The sequence below is a fragment of the Armigeres subalbatus genome, chromosome 3 (assembly GCF_024139115.2).
Source record: "Armigeres subalbatus isolate Guangzhou_Male chromosome 3, GZ_Asu_2, whole genome shotgun sequence".
NCBI lineage: Eukaryota > Metazoa > Arthropoda > Insecta > Diptera > Culicidae > Armigeres > Armigeres subalbatus.
The window spans coordinates 351,169,445-351,187,176 of record NC_085141.1 but is presented as its reverse complement, the minus strand read 5'-3'; the positions used below and the strand labels follow the sequence as shown (position 1 = coordinate 351,187,176).

The following is a 17,732-nucleotide window of genomic DNA, read 5'->3' as shown; positions in this document are numbered from 1 at the left end:
CGCGTCGAAACCCCTAACTGTTAATTGAGCAAGATGTCGCTTTGAACTACAAGTAGTCGGCTATAGATCACTTTCTCTAAGGCTTGGATAACGCGGAGAGAGCACTGATAAGACGAAGGCGTTTTGTCTGTTTGGTCTCTAATAGCAGCTTCATATGGACTGATGATGTTCCATCCAAGACAGCTAGCTAACAAAGTGCCGACCTATCTCGGTAGCCTCCTCAGCAGTGATTATCAAGCAATTCGTAGAGCCATTGTTGCCAAGCGGAATTAATGGTGAATTTTGATTCACGATCTATCTCAGATGTTGGCTTATTTGAGATAGTATGCTGCGATGACGGTGACCTGAGTGACGGTAGTTTCGTTCTCAACTCCCACAGACTTGACCAATTGGAGCTGAAAGCTCGGCAACAAACAGCAGTTGATGTTTCGTCCTAGAGCAATTGTCAGGCATCCTCCTTCGTAGCTGGTTGGGTCAAGCTTAACAATACGGAAATCTGGAGGAAAGACATCGCAGATCTAAGATAGGTCTCTGTGACTTATTGGCATTACATTTGCCACTGGGACATTGCCGCCTCGCTGCTTAGTGTTCATCCAGCACTTCCACAGTAGTTACCCTCGAGGTTTCTAAGCCAAGTTACCAATTTTGCATTAGTGTACAATGAGGCTAACAAGATGATACTTTTATGTCCAGGGAAGTCGAGACAATTTCCAAAGCGAAAATTGCTTAGAGTGGCACCGGGAATCGAACCCAGCCACCCTTAGCATGGTCTGGCTTTATAGCCGTGCATCTTACCTTGAGGCCTGTTTACGAATCTCAAAATAATACGCGCGTTTCGGGCAGTCAAGGCTACTGCCTCCTATGCTGGAGCAACAGCAGGCGCACTTGAGCTCTGTTTGTTCATCCATGTTGGTGCAATCCTGAGTCGAGTGGCTTGAGTGTAGTATTCATGCCACTTCTCTGTGAGAAAAGCACCGACCGTCACAGTGGGGCAGAATACTTTTGTGTCCGTGTTGCATAGTTTAAACAGAGGCTGACAACACTCAGCACATGTTCCATCCAACCCCCCCACAACTTGACATTTGGCGTTACTTAGTACCCACTTGCAAATAGCAGATGGCGCTTCGAAACATAAACAATGGGTCATCCTACACTGCCGCCACACTTTTCCGCCGTAGAACAAAAGATATTTTAGTTACTAGATTGATTATTATTATTATTGAAGATTGACATTATACGATGTTGGGCATGAATTATTCGAAATTGAGCGCGGACAATCACAATCCCGGGTCCATTCAAAATACACGGGACGCGGGGACCAAAATCTGGCGGAAAGTTTTCACAAGGTGTAAAGTTACTTTTACCTCAATAAAAGCCTCTCGTTAGTCCGGCTAATTCAGATTTTTGCAGAATAAAAAGTACAAACACTCATTTAAATATATTATCTTGTCTGTTTTCAAATGGCTGTGGGTTTATTTTGGTTCATTTGTATGGATTTGACAATCGGATTAACTAGAGAAATATTTCGCGGGGGTTTACTATAAATAATAAGGATGAATGACCCATTTTGCGTTAGATTTTTTTAAGCTATTTTGAAAAGCAACATCTCCCGTGCCCATTTATCCAATAACGTTGCTTTCCTCCTCTGTATTTCCAGCCCAGTATTTCTTTACATAACATATTCTACCTGCGAAATCCTTATAAATTTCCAAGGTATACGAAATTAAAGCGCTACCGATGAAAATGATCCGTCGGTAAAATTTCCGCCATTTGTTTTTTTTTTCAACGTTCAGTCGGTCATCTTAGAGTAATAAGCTACCGCCTCTTTCTTAATATTAGTTCTAGTTTGGATTGATTTTTGTCACGGTTTTTAGTACTGGAGATTACCTTCCTTTTCGCTTTTTTCATAAAATAATTCAGATAATCACAAGTTTGACAAAACCAATTAAACTTATTGAACCAAAATTTCGGGGTACAGTGGTATCGTACTACAGATGACAAGTTGTTCTCGGGTTGGTACCCCTATAAATACTTGTTTCGAATAATCCAGCAACAAACCACGTTGTAGTTTTATCTATATTTTATGCACCCAGCCCCGTAATGCTTGAATATATACGAGCCTATACCAAAATAACTAATGAGTAATGCAATTGGGTTATAATGAATAATAAAAACAAAATTATGTTTTTCTTTACCTTTTACGCCATAATCGAGAAATGCTCGCGATATAAGTAAGTTTGACAGAACCACCTGAACCAATTTTTCGGGGTACACTGACAATGTACTGGAGACGTCAAGTTGCTCACGGGTTGGTTCCATCTGACTTTACTGACAACTTACTCTGACAACTGATGATTTAATTTTTTGTAGGTGGTCAATTTTGCTTGTATTTGACGTTTGCGCACTAGCGCCATCTGGTGCCGCTTGACAACACACCATGATTTTAGCATTGAACGACAATGTGACGATGATTTTGATTGTAATTTGGTCTAAATGAGACATCTGTTTCTCTGTGATCGCGCTTTGTTTTCTAAGCGGATAGACAACTGAGATCAGTATCCCATCAGCTCAGCTTGGATCGATTGAACTCTTAAAGTCACCCGGAGACGACTTTTCCGAAAAATCGAAAACAAAAAAAGTAAATCAAAAATACTGTTTTTTGATTTTGTTGAAAATTGTTTTAAATCATTTTAAATCCTCTCAAATTTCACTACTTTTTCAATTTCACTTAATTTTCCTTGATTTTTTGTAGATTTTATCGAGCGTAAACGTAAAGCTTTATTAGTTCCAAGTGCCAAAAACAACCAAAAACAAATTGCGTAAAAAGCGACCCCATTGCACCGTATAATAAATATATGACTGTATGTAGAATCCGATTAAAATGCTAGTTGATGAGGGTGCAGAGTAAGTGAGTGAGTGAGTGAGTAAGTGAGTAATTGAGTGAGTAAGTGAGTAATTGAGTGAGTATGTGAGTAATTGAGTGAGTAAGTGAGTGAATGAGCAAGTGAGTGAACGAGTTAATAAATGAGTGAGCTAGCAAGTGAGTAAGTGAGTAAGCGAACAAGTGAACGTGAGTGAATATTATCGTTCATTAGAGTATGAATAAATGAGTAAACAAACGCGATAAACCAATAAATGAAGATATAATCGTATGAGAGAATGAGTGACTGCTTAAGTGAATGAATGAGTAAGCAAGTGAGTAAATGAGTGAGTTAGTAAGTGAGCGAGTGAGATGAGAGAGTGAGTAATTGAATGAATGGGCAAGTAATTAGGAGTAAGTGAGTGAGTAAATGAGTGAGTCAGTAAGTCAGCGAGTAAGTTAATGAGTGAGTGAGTAAGTGAGTGAATAAGTCAGTAAGTTGGTAAGGGAGTAAGTGAGTGGATGAGTAAGTGAGTGAGTGAAGAGTTAATCAGATGATAAGGAAAGCTTGAGAGTGCAAAAAATGTAATGAACGATGGGAACTAGTGATAGAGTGAGTTAGTAAATGGACTAGTTAATTAATTAGTGAGGAAGAAAGCGTGTGAAGGCGTGAGAGACTCATTGAGTGAGTGAGCAAAAGAATAAGTGAGGAAGTGAGTGGGATTACTCACTTCACTTCAGCGAGACAACAAATTAATCTTTATTTGAGTAAGAATAAAAAAACAAACGAATTAATCAATAGGTGAGAAAGTGAATGAGTTAGTGACAAAGTTAGTGGGTAGGTGAATAAGTGATTCAGTGGGTGAGTAAGCAAATGTAAAATATAATAGTGGGCAAGAAGGTTAACTAATGAGATAACGAGCCAATATGTGTGTAAGTTAGTGACTGAGTGAATGAGTGAGAATGTGATTGAGTAAAAAAGTGAAAGAGTTAGAGGTTATATAAGTGAATGTATAAGAGAATCAGTTTGTGAGTAGATGAGAAAAGAAGATTGAGCGAATATGTGAATGTGTGATACTGTGAGTGGGTGAATGTTTAAGATTGAAAAAATAATGAATGAGTTAGTCTTCACCAAACCATTCAAACATCGCATTGAACATTGGATTTATGAAATAAATTTAACATTTAAGTTGTGAATAATCGACAGTACCGATACATTCCTTTCAGTCGTTATAAATTTCACCTTTTGTACCAAGGCATCACCATTCTTCGTAATTCGTCTACCAGCTGACCATCATTTATTTCTTCGAGGAAGAGTTTTGATGTTCTCCGTGGTGACAATTTGCTCCAACGAAGTCATTTTGTTTACACTGAGGTCGTTTTTCAAGCGACTTTTTTTTACGGGAATTTCCATATAAATTTTCCTAGCGCGATTTTTTGAAAAGATCGAAAACCCCATGAAAACCGTGAAAAATGTATTCTTGATGAACCCAACAAACAACGACAAGCTACAAATAAGCATCTAGGTTGAATTATTGTTTATTTGTGATCTTCTTAGCTGAATAAAATGGATGCTGAATTATTTGCTAGACAGATTTCATTTCAGCATTTAATCTAACTAATATTCGACATGGCCTATTTATTTGTTTACTACCTTTATTTGAAGTCGAACTAACGTTTTCGTTTTATCACATTTCAGCACATTAGGGAAGTTTAACAATGTGCTAAACTAATGATTTTTAAAGTTCTCTGTTCGACTATGATGTGATGCTCTGAAAAGGTGGTCGAATTGAGTTTGAATAGTAAGTTAATAAGCAAGCATTAGACATCCTTCTTAACCGTTGTCCTTCTTAACCATTGGATTTCACATTTATCTGATCTATCGCACAGTGGAAAAAAACATTATGCTTTTTAGTTTGAAAGAAAATCTGAATTCTAGATCTGGAAAATTTGATTTATAGGAAAATAATGATTTTTTTTTCAAGACATGCTTTTTATATTCGTGATTTATTAAGCTGTCGGAGATCATAACGAACAAAACTGCTGGAGCAATGAAAAAATAATGCATTCATGCGCAACTAAATTTACTAAAAGCCGGACATAACGCCGTTGAATAACGCCGTTGAATAACGTCGAAAAATTATTGAATCGTTGATGTGTGGAATCCCAATATTATCGCATGGATGTTGATCTTTATTACTGCGAAATTGGAAAATCTTAGCATTTGACAATCATATCGCAACTGTTTATCAAGAGATTCTGAGGAAGGCCGAATATACATTGATTTTATTTTCTTCATAAATTCATAAATAGCATTGGGGACGGATTTTATTTTATCGTTTATCGACATTATTTTTACGTATTTTTCCTAGTGTGCGATGGCTATGACTGGCTGAACAATGGTTGAAATATAAATCATGTACTGTTATTAACAAACTGTGGTTTGACAGATCGACTTATTGAATAAGAGTCCAGTTTTGATTCATATTCAGCAATAAGTTTATTTATGTTATGCATTGAGTGAGCCATATCTAAAAAATCAAGGATGGCGCAGATGTCAACGTTACCGGCAGATGATCAAATGACAGCAGTTCGAGACCCGATTTAGGAAAATTTTAAAATGATTATATGAAAATAGCGATTGTTTCAAAATACGTTCATTGGAGATCTTAATGATGTTACCTTCTATGTGTTATTATTTTCGAAGAATTCACATGTAGCTGAATTGAGGCTTAGTAAAATGCTTAATGAATCAGTTAATAAATTTGTTTTTCAAAATGAGATGTTGTAGTTGTATAACTTCGCCAAAATTGTGTGAACAAAGCTTGAACAAAAGTTGTGATAAGAAATAGTACAGACATAATTCAACACAGCGCTGAATTAAATCATCACACTGATGTTAGTGCAACTAGTGAATGTTTGTTGGGAAGTCATTTTTACGCGGTTTTTATTTCACGCGGATTTTAGAGTTTTCGCGGTTTTTGGAATTCACGTGGTTTTGATTTACATGGAACGTATCCCTTGAGTAAAAACCGACTTCAGTGCACTTTTTCATTCAGTTCAATATTTTTTAGCACAAGAAGGTTTTCCACCTGAAAACATCCTAGGCCGGACCAAGAATCGAACTCACAATCCTACTCCTTTGCTCGCGTGGCCAACTGAACTTATCCGCAAACAATTACGATTTGGCAAGCGGCAACTGAGGGCAGAAAACGTCATATTTTCTTTACAAATAACCTTACGAAATCAAAGTTTCCCATGTGGAAACGTAGCTGAAAAAAGCATTCGACTATTCATCAAGCAATAATCATGTAAAGTTTTTAACTGATAGGTTGATAGGTCAAGGCTCTTCGAATCCTAAACAAAATACACTCGCGTTTTCAAGGGCACCCCATTGAAAAGGGGAGCCACGTACAACTGTCATTTTTATTATTCCAGCTTTGCTGCGTCACTGGAATAATAAAAATTAATGTTATGCGTGGCGTCCGTTTTGAATATTGTGCTCTTGAAAACGCAGGTGCATTTAGTTTTGGATTCAGAGAGTCCTGTCCTTAATCGAAAACCTAAAATTCGCCAAATCGAGAAATATTGGGTAATTCTTGTGCAAAAACTGTAAAAGACTGAAAAAAATGGGCTATAAAGTAATGGTCGAATAACATGACAGTGTACACAAAATCAAGCGAGGAGTTTGAAAATACTTTCTGATCATAATACCTGGTTTACAGTTTGTCTTTAAATGATAAAACGGCCTGCGTTTTCATACCAACGTTTTGGGTACTATAATGACCATTATGCAACTCAAATGGGTTGCATAATAGTAGTTTGTGCAACAAGTTGCAAAAAGATGATTTTTTCAGCACGAGTCGTACGTTTATCAAACGAGGCTTGCCGAGTTGGATAAATACTACGAGTGCTAAAAAACGAGTTTTGCAACGAGTTGCACACGCTTTTTTTGCAATGACGAAAAATGGACTTTAATATGACAAATCTGTACCAAAATTATACTTGTACTTGTCTAATTCCTTCCAGAATTTACTCCACATGATCATTCTTGTCAATAAATTATGTTGCTGCAGAGATTCCATGTTGCCGTGCCACATTGCATAGTTCGATAAACCGTGAAGCGATAGATGTACTTGCTTTTGGAAATTTTTGATGTCATGTCCATCAAACTATTTCATTTATTACGCGACGCAGAGAATACACTATTTTTTAACACATACCGAAGCTAATTCAGCAAAATGTAGTTATGTTCTGATGTTGGTTTTTCATTATAGCACCCAAATGAGTGCTATAATGAATATTATGCAACCCATTTGAGTTGCATAATGTTCATTAAAGCACCCATTTCGTTGGTATGGAAAAGTAGGCCGTTTTATGACTCAACGGCGAACTGTAAACCAGATATTATGATCAGGAATTGCAAAAAAAAAATCATTATAACACTCATTTGGGTGCTATAATGGAAAACAAACATTAGGACAGTGGTAACATGACTACACTTTGCGGAAATAGCTTAGGTGAGTGTTCAAACAGTGCATGCTCTGCGTCTCGTAATAAATAAAATAGTTTAATGGACATACACCCGATTCTTTTTTTACACGGGGGATGCGTTCCGTGTAAAAAAAAGTTTTCAGTTCAAAATTTGAAAATCCGTGTAAAAAAAGTTTCATGATTTCTCGACGAATCATGCAAAATGGAGCAACTTTGCAAAAATTTAGTATGGGATTTTTTTTTGCACGGCCGTGTAAAAAAATCCGTGTAAAAATAGAATCGGGTGTAGATTCAAAATTTTCCAAAGGCAAGTCCATCCATCTTCATATCTTGTCGATTGTACGACAATTCCCCGAAAACCAATTCCCCGAATGCAATTTTCCCGAATGAAATTTCCCCGAATAACAATTCCCCGAACGTAACATTTCCCCGAATGTAACATTTCCCCGAATGTAACATTTCCCCGAATTGTTTCCACAGTGCAGATAAAACTAAAACTGAAAGAGGAATCTGCGTCGTTTAACATAAAGTCACATAATTGGCTTTTGACATAATTTTGAGTTGCAACAAAAGTGAGGGTCGCGGGACAACTCGCTTAAAAATTGTAAAAAAAAGATGCTGGGACATTGTGCCGAAGACAATTATGCCGAACCGTCATTAGGCCGAGTGAGAAGTAAGAAGTGAGAAATGAGTAATGAGTAGTGAAAAGTGAGACGTGAGAAGTGAGAAGAGCGTAATGAGAAGTGAGTAATGAGAAGTGATAAATGAGAAGTGAGAAGTGAAAAGTGAGATGTGAGAAGTGAGATATGAGAAGTGAAATGTGAGAAGTGAGAAGTGAGAAGTGAGAAGCGAGGAGTGAGAAGTGAGAAGTGAGTAGTGAGAAGTGAGTAGTGGGAAGTGAGAAGTGAAAAGTGAGAAGTGAAAAGTGAAAAGTAAGAAATGAGAAGTAAGTACAGTAAGTAAATACATAGTAGAAGTGAAAAGTATGGAGTAAGAAGTGAGAAGTGAGAAGTATGATGCAAGAAGTGTTATGTGAGGAGCGAGAAAGAGCGAAATACGAAGTGAGATGTAAGAAGGGAGAATGGAAAAATAAGGAAGAAGGGTAGAGATAAAGGAAGAAAATTAATGTGTCTTCCGGTATAAGGCGAAGGAAAGGATAATGTTTTTTTTATATTCGCTTCGCCCGATATTAGGGGAAGACGAGTTATAATGCCTTCTTAAAATGAACACGTTTGCCCGATATAAGACAAAGAGGGTAGATAGACCCTTCTTCAATTGTACACGTTTGCCTGGAGTAAAGCGAAGGAATGAGATAATGCCTTCCTTAAATGATCGCGTCTACGCAGTATAAGGACAATGGAGGAGATATTGCCTTCTTTGAATGAACACGTCATTTTTTTTCGGTTTATATAATTGATATTTATTGCTAGATGCGATCTCATATATTATAGATATAATCCAGCCAAACTCGTCTACATCAAAGGAAGAGACTACATTTATCACAACCTTATTGCAGGCAAATTCCTACTTCTGAAAAGGTAATTTCATTCTACTTTGGCTTATTTCGAGCTAACGCCTAACTTTAATGAATTGATCACATCTACCGTTTCCATATACCAGGTAGACACAGATTTTTAAAGAAGGAATAACATTCACTTCTTCATTATTCTGGAAAAACACCTACTTGCAAAGTAGAGATCAAATTAATCCATTGCGTTATTCCGAGTAGATGTACTACTTTTAAAGAAGGGATCATATTTACCATTCCCAAGTAACATTTTAAGATTTATCATGCTCTATAAGAGGTTTTCATGACCAGTTGCTAATAAAACTAGCAACTCCACCAAAACATCTTCATAACATCATTAAGATAGCCTTCCGGCCTAATGGACCAATCTAGAAGATGTTATTAAAACCGTATTAAGAGTAGTGATAAAACTGCAATAAAACATTGTATTGAATTTGTTGATACTCTATAAGAGGTTGTCGTGACCATCATAAGAGTAACAATAAAACTGTTTCAATTTCATATTATGGATTATGTTTATTGTCATTCCATTGTCTTTGTTTTTATTTTCACTAGATAACAATGTAAAGCTGATATGTTGAAAATAGTCCTTCTGATTTTACTTGTAATGGTTGATGTTGAAAATGAAATATTATTTAAGTGTTTCATACAACAAAATGACATGCGCAACCAAATTTATCGTGAATATTGAGTTTGTAGAAGCTTAAAATCAACGCGCCTTGAAATTATCGAATAATCACATGAAAATAGGAAATTTAATAATTTTCCAAACTGCTCAAAATAATTCAATTTCAAATAGTTTGTTATAAAGTAACCGTGCTTTTATCAAAAAACCTCAGAAATAATTTAATTCCACCAATAAATAGTGTATTTGATCGTAATTGATGTATTTTTTCAATCACGACTATGACGTTGATCATTATTTCAACACGACGACATTCCTTTTTATGAAAACAAAAAATCTGGCGATAAATAGCTCAATGGCTTTTGTGATAACCTCAATAATTCTCCTTGGTTACTTCATGACCGTTTTAAACTTGTTATAAAACTTTGTCATGGTTACGCTTCCCGACAACAGATGGCCTTCGGTTCGATAACATGCAACCTAGTGGCTGAGGCGGGAAGCACTTTTTCATCCTACGGGCAACGATGCCAAATCTGTGGAAATTAAAGCTCTTGGCGGATCCGTATAAGAAATCTACGAATGCTAGTAATTTCCTGAAGCTAGTGAACCTACGAATGTATTGAATATTACCCATTCGTATTTTCGGTGTAACTTGTAGGAATCAAATATGTGCAAAAAATATTTCCTTCTTCACTTTTCTAGAAACCGGAAAAATGATTCTTTGTCGCATCGGCTTTTCATGAGAAGCCGCAATCCAATTAAGTGCAAATATTTAACAGCATTTTATATGCATGTGTCTCATATTCTAAATCAAAATTAAAACTAACATAAGAGTTACAGTTCAATAATTTTCAAATAACTCTGCTCATAGAACATAATTACTTTTAACAGAAATCGAATTGTTCTTGCCAACCTTTATTGGTATTATTGGATAACACCGGAAATTCTTATAACCAGGAGATTTTTTACCTGTCGCTTTCAAGTCATTTTTTTATTTCGGAAATGAGAAGCATCTCTACTTTATCAGAAACACATGTCACTCACATTATGTCGGTAAAAATATGCTAACCTCATTATGCGTCTTATTGCATGATTCATTTATAAGTTATACAGCAACACTGCTTTCCAAATTCAACATGGTGAATAGATCGAGTCACGTTGAGTAGTTTTAAAGAAGTGACCCAAACTGGTTTTATGACGCATTTGAAAGCAATAATAAAACTATTATTAAAACTTCAAAGCTAACAAAAAGTTTAGTTTTAAAACATGGTTTATAAGAGTTTTATGGATATCTCAAGAGTGATATAAAACCATTGTTCGTTAGCATTGTTTATGGCCACTATAAAACAATAGGCTTTAATTATTCCCGCAATAAAACCTTATTAAAATTAATATAAAACCCAACGGTCACAGAATTGTTACTTGGGATTGCCTTATCCCGGGCATACGCATTATTTTTTTAAGGATTCATATCCACGATTACAGTAACTTCTTAAGAAGAGATAAACCTTACATAGGACAGGAGTTTGATTTCACAAATTTTTCCATGATGCTTTCAAACGGAATTTCTGTTCGCGATTCTGCTCCACCAAATAAATTCAGCCTATGTTCGACTATTTTAGAAAAAAAAATGAATAGGAAAACACTTTATTATAATATCTTTATAATTTAACAATAAGATATATAATTTAACAGTAAGGAAGATCAAAGGCATACAATACTATCGAAAGATTTGGTCATGTTCGGCATCTCCAAAGAGACACTCTGGAACAAATCTTTGAACGCTGCTCTGTTCGGGCGTCAATAGTCGATGACAATTATGTGTTTGCAAAAACTACTTTATTTTCGGGGATTTGTTACATTCGGGGAAATGTTACATTCGGGGAATTGTTACATTCGGGGAAATTGCATTCGGGGAATTGTTACATTCGGGGAAATTGCATTCGGGGAATTGGTTTTCGGGGAATTGTCGTACAATCATCTTGCCAAGCTATGCAATTTGGCACGATAACATGGAATTTCCACAACAAAACTTATTGGCATGAATTATCATGTGGAGTAAATTCAATTGTGCAATTTTGGTATAGATTTATAATAATAACGCCCATTTTCCGTCATTGCAAAAAATAGCGTGTACAACTCGTTGCAAAACTCGATGTTTTCAGCACTCGTAGTATTTATCCAACTCGGCAGGCCTCTTTGGATAAACGTACAACTCGTGCTGAAAAAATCATCTTTTTGCAACTAGTTGCACAAACTACTATAAAAAGACTCCTTGAAAGTGCAATAAAAAAACTTTATCTTGACTACTCAAGTAGGGGAAATGACGGATTCGGCAGGTTTTATTCTATTATTGTCAGGGGAGTTTTCTATAACTAATTATGCTTAAATTGGCCCAAACAATCTTTGCATATCAAAGAATATTGTAGCCAAATTTCATAAAATTTGGTCAACAAAAACCCCCCTGACAATAATAGAACAAAACCTGGCAAAGCCGTATTTTCCCCTATTTCATCAAATCAATCCCGATATTGAGCTGATTCCTTGCATCCAGATATTAAATGACTCCGGCTTCAGTTTCTTCTAACATACGAGAATCAAACAAAAAATATGTGTATGACAGCATTCACGTGCCAACAATCTTCATTCAATTTTCACTTTCATTGGACCATTAACATATCGATTCAAAAATCAAAAGACCCCTCCCAAAATCTGATGGTTAGCACCCATAAGAAAAAAAATCTCACCATATAAAAGCACAGTTTCATTTCCCTAATCATATTCAAATCAGTACACGTAATTATCATCCTTGTTCCCCCTGAAGAATGTTTCCAAAAAAAAGCAATATCTCAAGAACATTTTCGTCAAACCCAAGGGGTCTTGGTTTAAATTGTTTCGCACGTGCCAGCAGTCGCTCCTTCGTTCCTGTTGCAATGATGCACCGTTTCCTTGGGAATTTTTCGTCGTCTTATTCCATAAGGGTGAAGGCATCGTCGAAAGGGAAGCGAAATAAGAAAATGTGTAAATTATCTGCCTGTGACACATTTTTGAATAAGAATCAATGGTTCACCGGGCTTGTGCTTGGGGTCAACAACGGTGATTTTTGGGCGAGGGTCACGCTCTGTCAAGTTTTTGGAATTTGGTAGTTCAGCTTGAGACGGAAAGAAGGAAGTTGGCGGATTCTTAAGGAAAACCAGATTTTTGGGCGCGTCGTTGAAATATCAATGTGGATATTGAACAGTAACAGTAAAAATAAGAACTAGTCAAATTGACAAAAACTTGACAATCGAACAAAAAATAATTGATTCAATTCGAAGTTCTCAATAAATGTGATTAGCGGTTGTTTAAGTTTTAAATAATTTATTGATCGATTTCGTTGATAAATATGGCAAATAGGTACATGGCGAGTCTTAACCTAGCAACTTTGGAATTACACAACAACTCTTATCAGGACCAATGTCCCACCTAATATAATTATAAACAACTGCTCAATAGCTTTCTTCCCTAATTATGCAATTTGATTTGTCCTTATACTACTCTTTGATTTTATGCTCGGTTTTCAAGAATGATTTACAGATCTCCTATAACTTTTTACAACAATTTATTACATTTATAATGAAAACGCTTTGAACTTATTTGGTAGTCTTCGGTAATCGTTAGATTTGAACATTTTTCTTATGATTTACTTCCCTCACTTACCAGCTAGGACTAACTTCAGTCTTCATACGTTTTGATCCTTACTAACGGCTCAGTTCAACAACGACTAGTGCCCTCAAACGTGACTAAACGTCCAAATATCAGTGCGCCTTCCGCGCCAGATGCAGGAAGAACCCGATCCGATCGTCGCTCCGTTCGCCGCACATGTTGCACTTGAACACCTCGTCGTACCCGTGGTAGCCCATGTGGATCGTGTACAGGACATCGTCCCGGAAGCTGATGTCGCAGTATTTGCACTCGAAGCTGCGCGGCGTCGGAGCTGCCGCGGTTTCTGTGGCCGTTGTCTGTACGGAGCTGTCGACCATCGTCGGTGATGGCGCTTGGGGAGCGCTGGCGGTGGCGGCGATGTTCGAGACCGACGCGTTGGAATGTTCATCGTCCGACTGGTCCATCGGGGAGGGGGCTGATTCCAGGGCTTTGGTGAATTCGGACAGACGTTCCAGCTTGAAGGCGCGCCCCTTTCGACGGCTCTTGCCAGTGCTGTTGGAGGCCGTCGGATGACTAGTTGTTGGGTTCGGGATGGTGCTGGTGGAGGGCGTTTGGGGAGTGCGGAGTTCATCGTGGAACGAAGCTGCCGGTTCGGATTCGGTTTCCGAGGTTTTGAGGTTCGAGCTGTCGGCTGCTGCTGCTTTGATTTGTTTGAAGAGTTCCTCACTCAGAGCGGAGGTAGGGTTACGGGCGGGGGATGTTGGGGAAATGGATGAGGCTTTGGAAGGTGACTCGGAAGAATCTTCGCTGGTAAGTTTGTCGGTAAGGTGCGAGGACAGTTGCTGATGGAAGTTGGGTGAAAGTTGGGCCATGGCAGCTTGCTGATCGGCGAACATCTGGAAGTTGAGGTTTAGGTACGGGAAGAGAGAAAGGTTGTTGGAAGCCGCGTTCTTGAACATATTTGCTAAAGGATTTGGTAGAAGCTGATGGGGTAGTAGCGTTCGAGAGAGATTCGTTGATTGGGAGCTGGGAGGAGTAAAGGTTGATTGATTGGGAATCGATTGGTGGGATTGCGGAGATAAAGGTGTTTGAGCGGGGAGTGGAGATCGACGAGATTCTGATTTCAAGTCTTGAGCTTTCTGTGCTTTGGTTTTCGGACCGCGGCGAGTTCCGTAGACATCGATGATAGGCAATGGGTTGGGTGTGCCGTCCAGGTTTAGAACCAAACCCGGTTTGTGTGTGTACTTTCGAAGATGTAGCTTGAGCGAGTGGCAGTACTTGGTTGCGTAGTTGCAATCAGCGCAGCGGTACTGAAACACATTCGAGTGGGATTTCATGTGCGAGTTCAGCATAGATTTGTTGACACAGCTGTAGCTACACTTGGGGCATTGGAATGGTTTCGATCGCTGATGGTTCCGGAGATGGTATTCGAGATGGTGCTTGTACTCGGTAACGAAAGGACACTTAGGGCACGTTAGCATTTTTTCCGGCTTTATGTGACCTCGGGTGTGTTCCCAAAAGCTGAGCTTGGTAACTGCCACGAAGTCACACTGTTTGCACTTGAATTTCTTCACTTTTCCGTGGGAGTTGATTTTTGGTTTTCTAATTCCGTCTTCATCTTCGCTGCCATCGTACGATTCTCCACAGTCGGAGCCATGCTCATCCTCCTTTTCGGGTGTTTCTGCAGATTCTTTGGGGGACTTAGGTGGAGTTACGTCCATTGGTGGTGTGTGCGTTGGAGTGAGCGTAGATGACACAAAGTCCGATTCTTGCTTAACATAGTTCCGATTGGGAGTCGTCTGCCGAACTAGTTGCTGTTGTTGTGGAACAAACAATCCTGCATATCCAGGTGGAGTTAAAGGATTGAATCCAAGAGGGTTGTACCCGTGGATCATTCCATTGGACGGCTTTGGATCATAGTATTGGCTTCTACCGCTCATCGAGTCCATGCTATCTACGCTTTGAGGTGACGTTGGGCTGGAGTGCATCATGGGCGTTTCTTGCTGATGATGGAGGCGATGATGGTGATGATTCGGATACTGATGTCCGTAATTATTTGAGGACTCCACGGGCTCCGACTTGATGGTCATATCGTACCAACTACTTCCACTGGACTGCTGATGCGACTGCTGCTGTTGTTGAGCCAACGAGCTGGCCATGATTGAATTGAAGTTCTGCATTTCTGTAAGGGAGAAGAGAGTAAAGCCATTAATAAAACGCGCCATGTTGCTGATGCTGTTTTTTTTTGCGTTCGGCGAGGGTGACTCCCCCACACAAAAATCGCCTTCCTATATATCGCTACGGATATTCGCACACACATAACAGAAAGGACGATTATTTTTATTTTCATCGCGAGAGCTTTTTATTTACCATGGACCGTGGGATGAGGCTGCAAGGATTTGATGCGAGTTTTCCCTTTCATTGGGATTGCTTTTTTTGCCACTTACAAGGGTCGAAAAATCGATAAAAGGGGACGCATCTTAGACTATTTGCTTCAAGCGTTTCAGAAAAACTGTCTCCCAGTAAATGGATCTCATTCTCGACAACATACAAAAATATTATGTCAAGCGATCATCTAATTTCCTTCAAACAACATCTAATAACTGTGTATTTTAAAGGATTATAACCCGTAACAACAATCGCTTCAAACGAGGGTTCATCAAATTTATTGCTTTACAGTCGACCTCTCCAAATAACCGAAAGTCACTCGATCCATTCTCCAGCAAAAGGGACAAATCATCAAACGAAAACAATCTTGCATCCATCCCACGGCCAAAAAATACCAAGTCTCTTCGTTTACGACCTCATTTGAATATTCATCGGTCGGGTCTAGGGAGCAATAAAACAGTCACTAGGCAGCTCGTAAAAATCCCTCTCTTTCTCATTGCCCTGGAGCAACGGGGTAACCGTTTTTCCAAAACCAAAAACAACAGAAATTGCTCCAGTTTTGGTTTGGGCGGTGTGTCGTCTTCGTCCTGGTCGAATGTGCCCTAGGAGGGAAAGTGACTTTTTCTACCTCCTGGCGGTCGGCAACGCCTCGTGTTTGCTTTTTTGGTCAAGGTAGACATTTTTGCCAGAAGTCAAACAGACCGGTCGTAAAAAAGATTCCGAGAATCATTTGCATTTTTGTGGACAAAAGAGTTGACCTCGATCCTTACCTAAGTGGAAACTCGAAGCAACTTGGAATCTGCTCTGGTTGATCACTTCAGTAACTGTTCATTCTGTTTATCAAATGGTCTCGATTCACTTTTTATTTACTTTTAGCTGCAACTCTTTCAATTTGGGCACCAATCACTTTATATCTTGGAAAATTTCACTTAATCCTTTTGCTTTGGTTGTCTTCTTCAAATTGTTCACTACTTAACTATATTTATCACTATCCCATCCAAAAACTTAAGCAACTTTTACTTCCGCAATACGTCGATACAAAACTTCACGCAATTCAAACCCTTCAACCGTTCGACTTCGATGCTACGTCTTGATTCGAACCACCTCGCTCGCAGCAATCACTTTAAAAACTGATCTGAGATTTTTTCCGATAGTGTGTGACCCCGACGGCGGTGACGAGTGCATTGAATTTCTATTTTTCGGGATGACCCTCATCGACCAAGACTTCTGCCTGACGACGCAGAGGGGCAACTCGGCGGGTGAGGGCGGGTGCGAGGGAAATATTAGAACTGCCTCGGCGGAAGAAACAGGCAAAAAAGGCAATTGCAGCGGCAGTTACAATCCTCACGCGTAAAGTCGAACTGGTGTGGGTGAGTGCCTCAATGTTTTCGTCTGATAGATTTGGTCGTGAGTTACACCCCTCGTGAGTGGGTACATATTTGGGATGGAAGCGAACCGAACTGGGACACACGGGACAATGAAATCGAAAGTGATGATGATTGTTTTCTTCTGTTTTTGGTTTCGTCTAACGAGGGATGAATGAAGGAGTGGAACTCAAAAGGGCTACCAATACATAGGGACGGCGAGAGGTGCCGCGAGGGTCAGTACGGAGTGAGTGGCGGTAACATTGAACTTCAGACGATACACAAACGGAATAGGATGGAGAGGGGGGTAACTCACAAAACAGCGTAGTATTTTGGGATTGAAGGGTGGAAAAAGTGGAAATCGAAAAAATGTGATAATTGTCAGCACATGGCCATCGAGGAAATCTGGTGGGGTATAAGCATTATGTGGCTGTCATATAGATGGACATGTGGGGATGTTTTTCTGAGATTGAGGTATATTAACATTTCACTAAAAATATGTTTTTTCTATTCTTTGTTCGGGCTTAGTTCGACATGTCAAGCATTTCAGAACATTTATTCTCAAATTTGAGCAAAATCGGGTTATATTTACAAATTTTTAAACAAACGTGCAGAATGAATTAATATTTAGAATTTCGGATTTCTTTTTATTCTTTTTTCAGAGAATTAAAAAGATGCATATCATGAATACCATACCAATAATAATAACAGGACACAAGAGACACATTAAGTCAATGTTTCTCCGTTGCTTGAGTAACCATCATCAGAGGATTTATGCGAATTATTTGAGACATATCTATCATAAATCATAGAAGAGTTTTACTGCCC

The 17,732-nt window shown here is 38.6% G+C and overlaps 2 protein-coding genes across 2 annotated transcripts in view; one reads left to right on the top strand and one right to left on the bottom strand.

Annotated features, from left to right (window-relative positions):
* Window positions 1-17,732, top strand: part of LOC134226061 (whirlin) — a 596,096-nt gene that overhangs the window by 477,505 nt on the left and 100,859 nt on the right. The window lies entirely within an intron of this gene.
* Window positions 12,848-16,741, bottom strand: LOC134226050 (protein hunchback). The gene is made up of 2 exons (XM_062706566.1): window positions 16,311-16,741; window positions 12,848-15,334 (listed from the first exon to the last, which is right to left on the bottom strand). The coding sequence occupies exon 2, from the start codon at window positions 15,330-15,332 to the stop codon at window positions 13,305-13,307; it is 2,028 nt and encodes a 675-aa protein (XP_062562550.1). The 5' UTR covers window positions 15,333-15,334; window positions 16,311-16,741; the 3' UTR covers window positions 12,848-13,304.

Bases quoted from the DNA above. Each gene is read 5' to 3' on its own strand.
- LOC134226050 (XM_062706566.1), bottom strand. From the start codon at position 15,332: ATGCAGAACTTCAATTCAATCATGGCCAGCTCGTTGGCTCAACAACAG.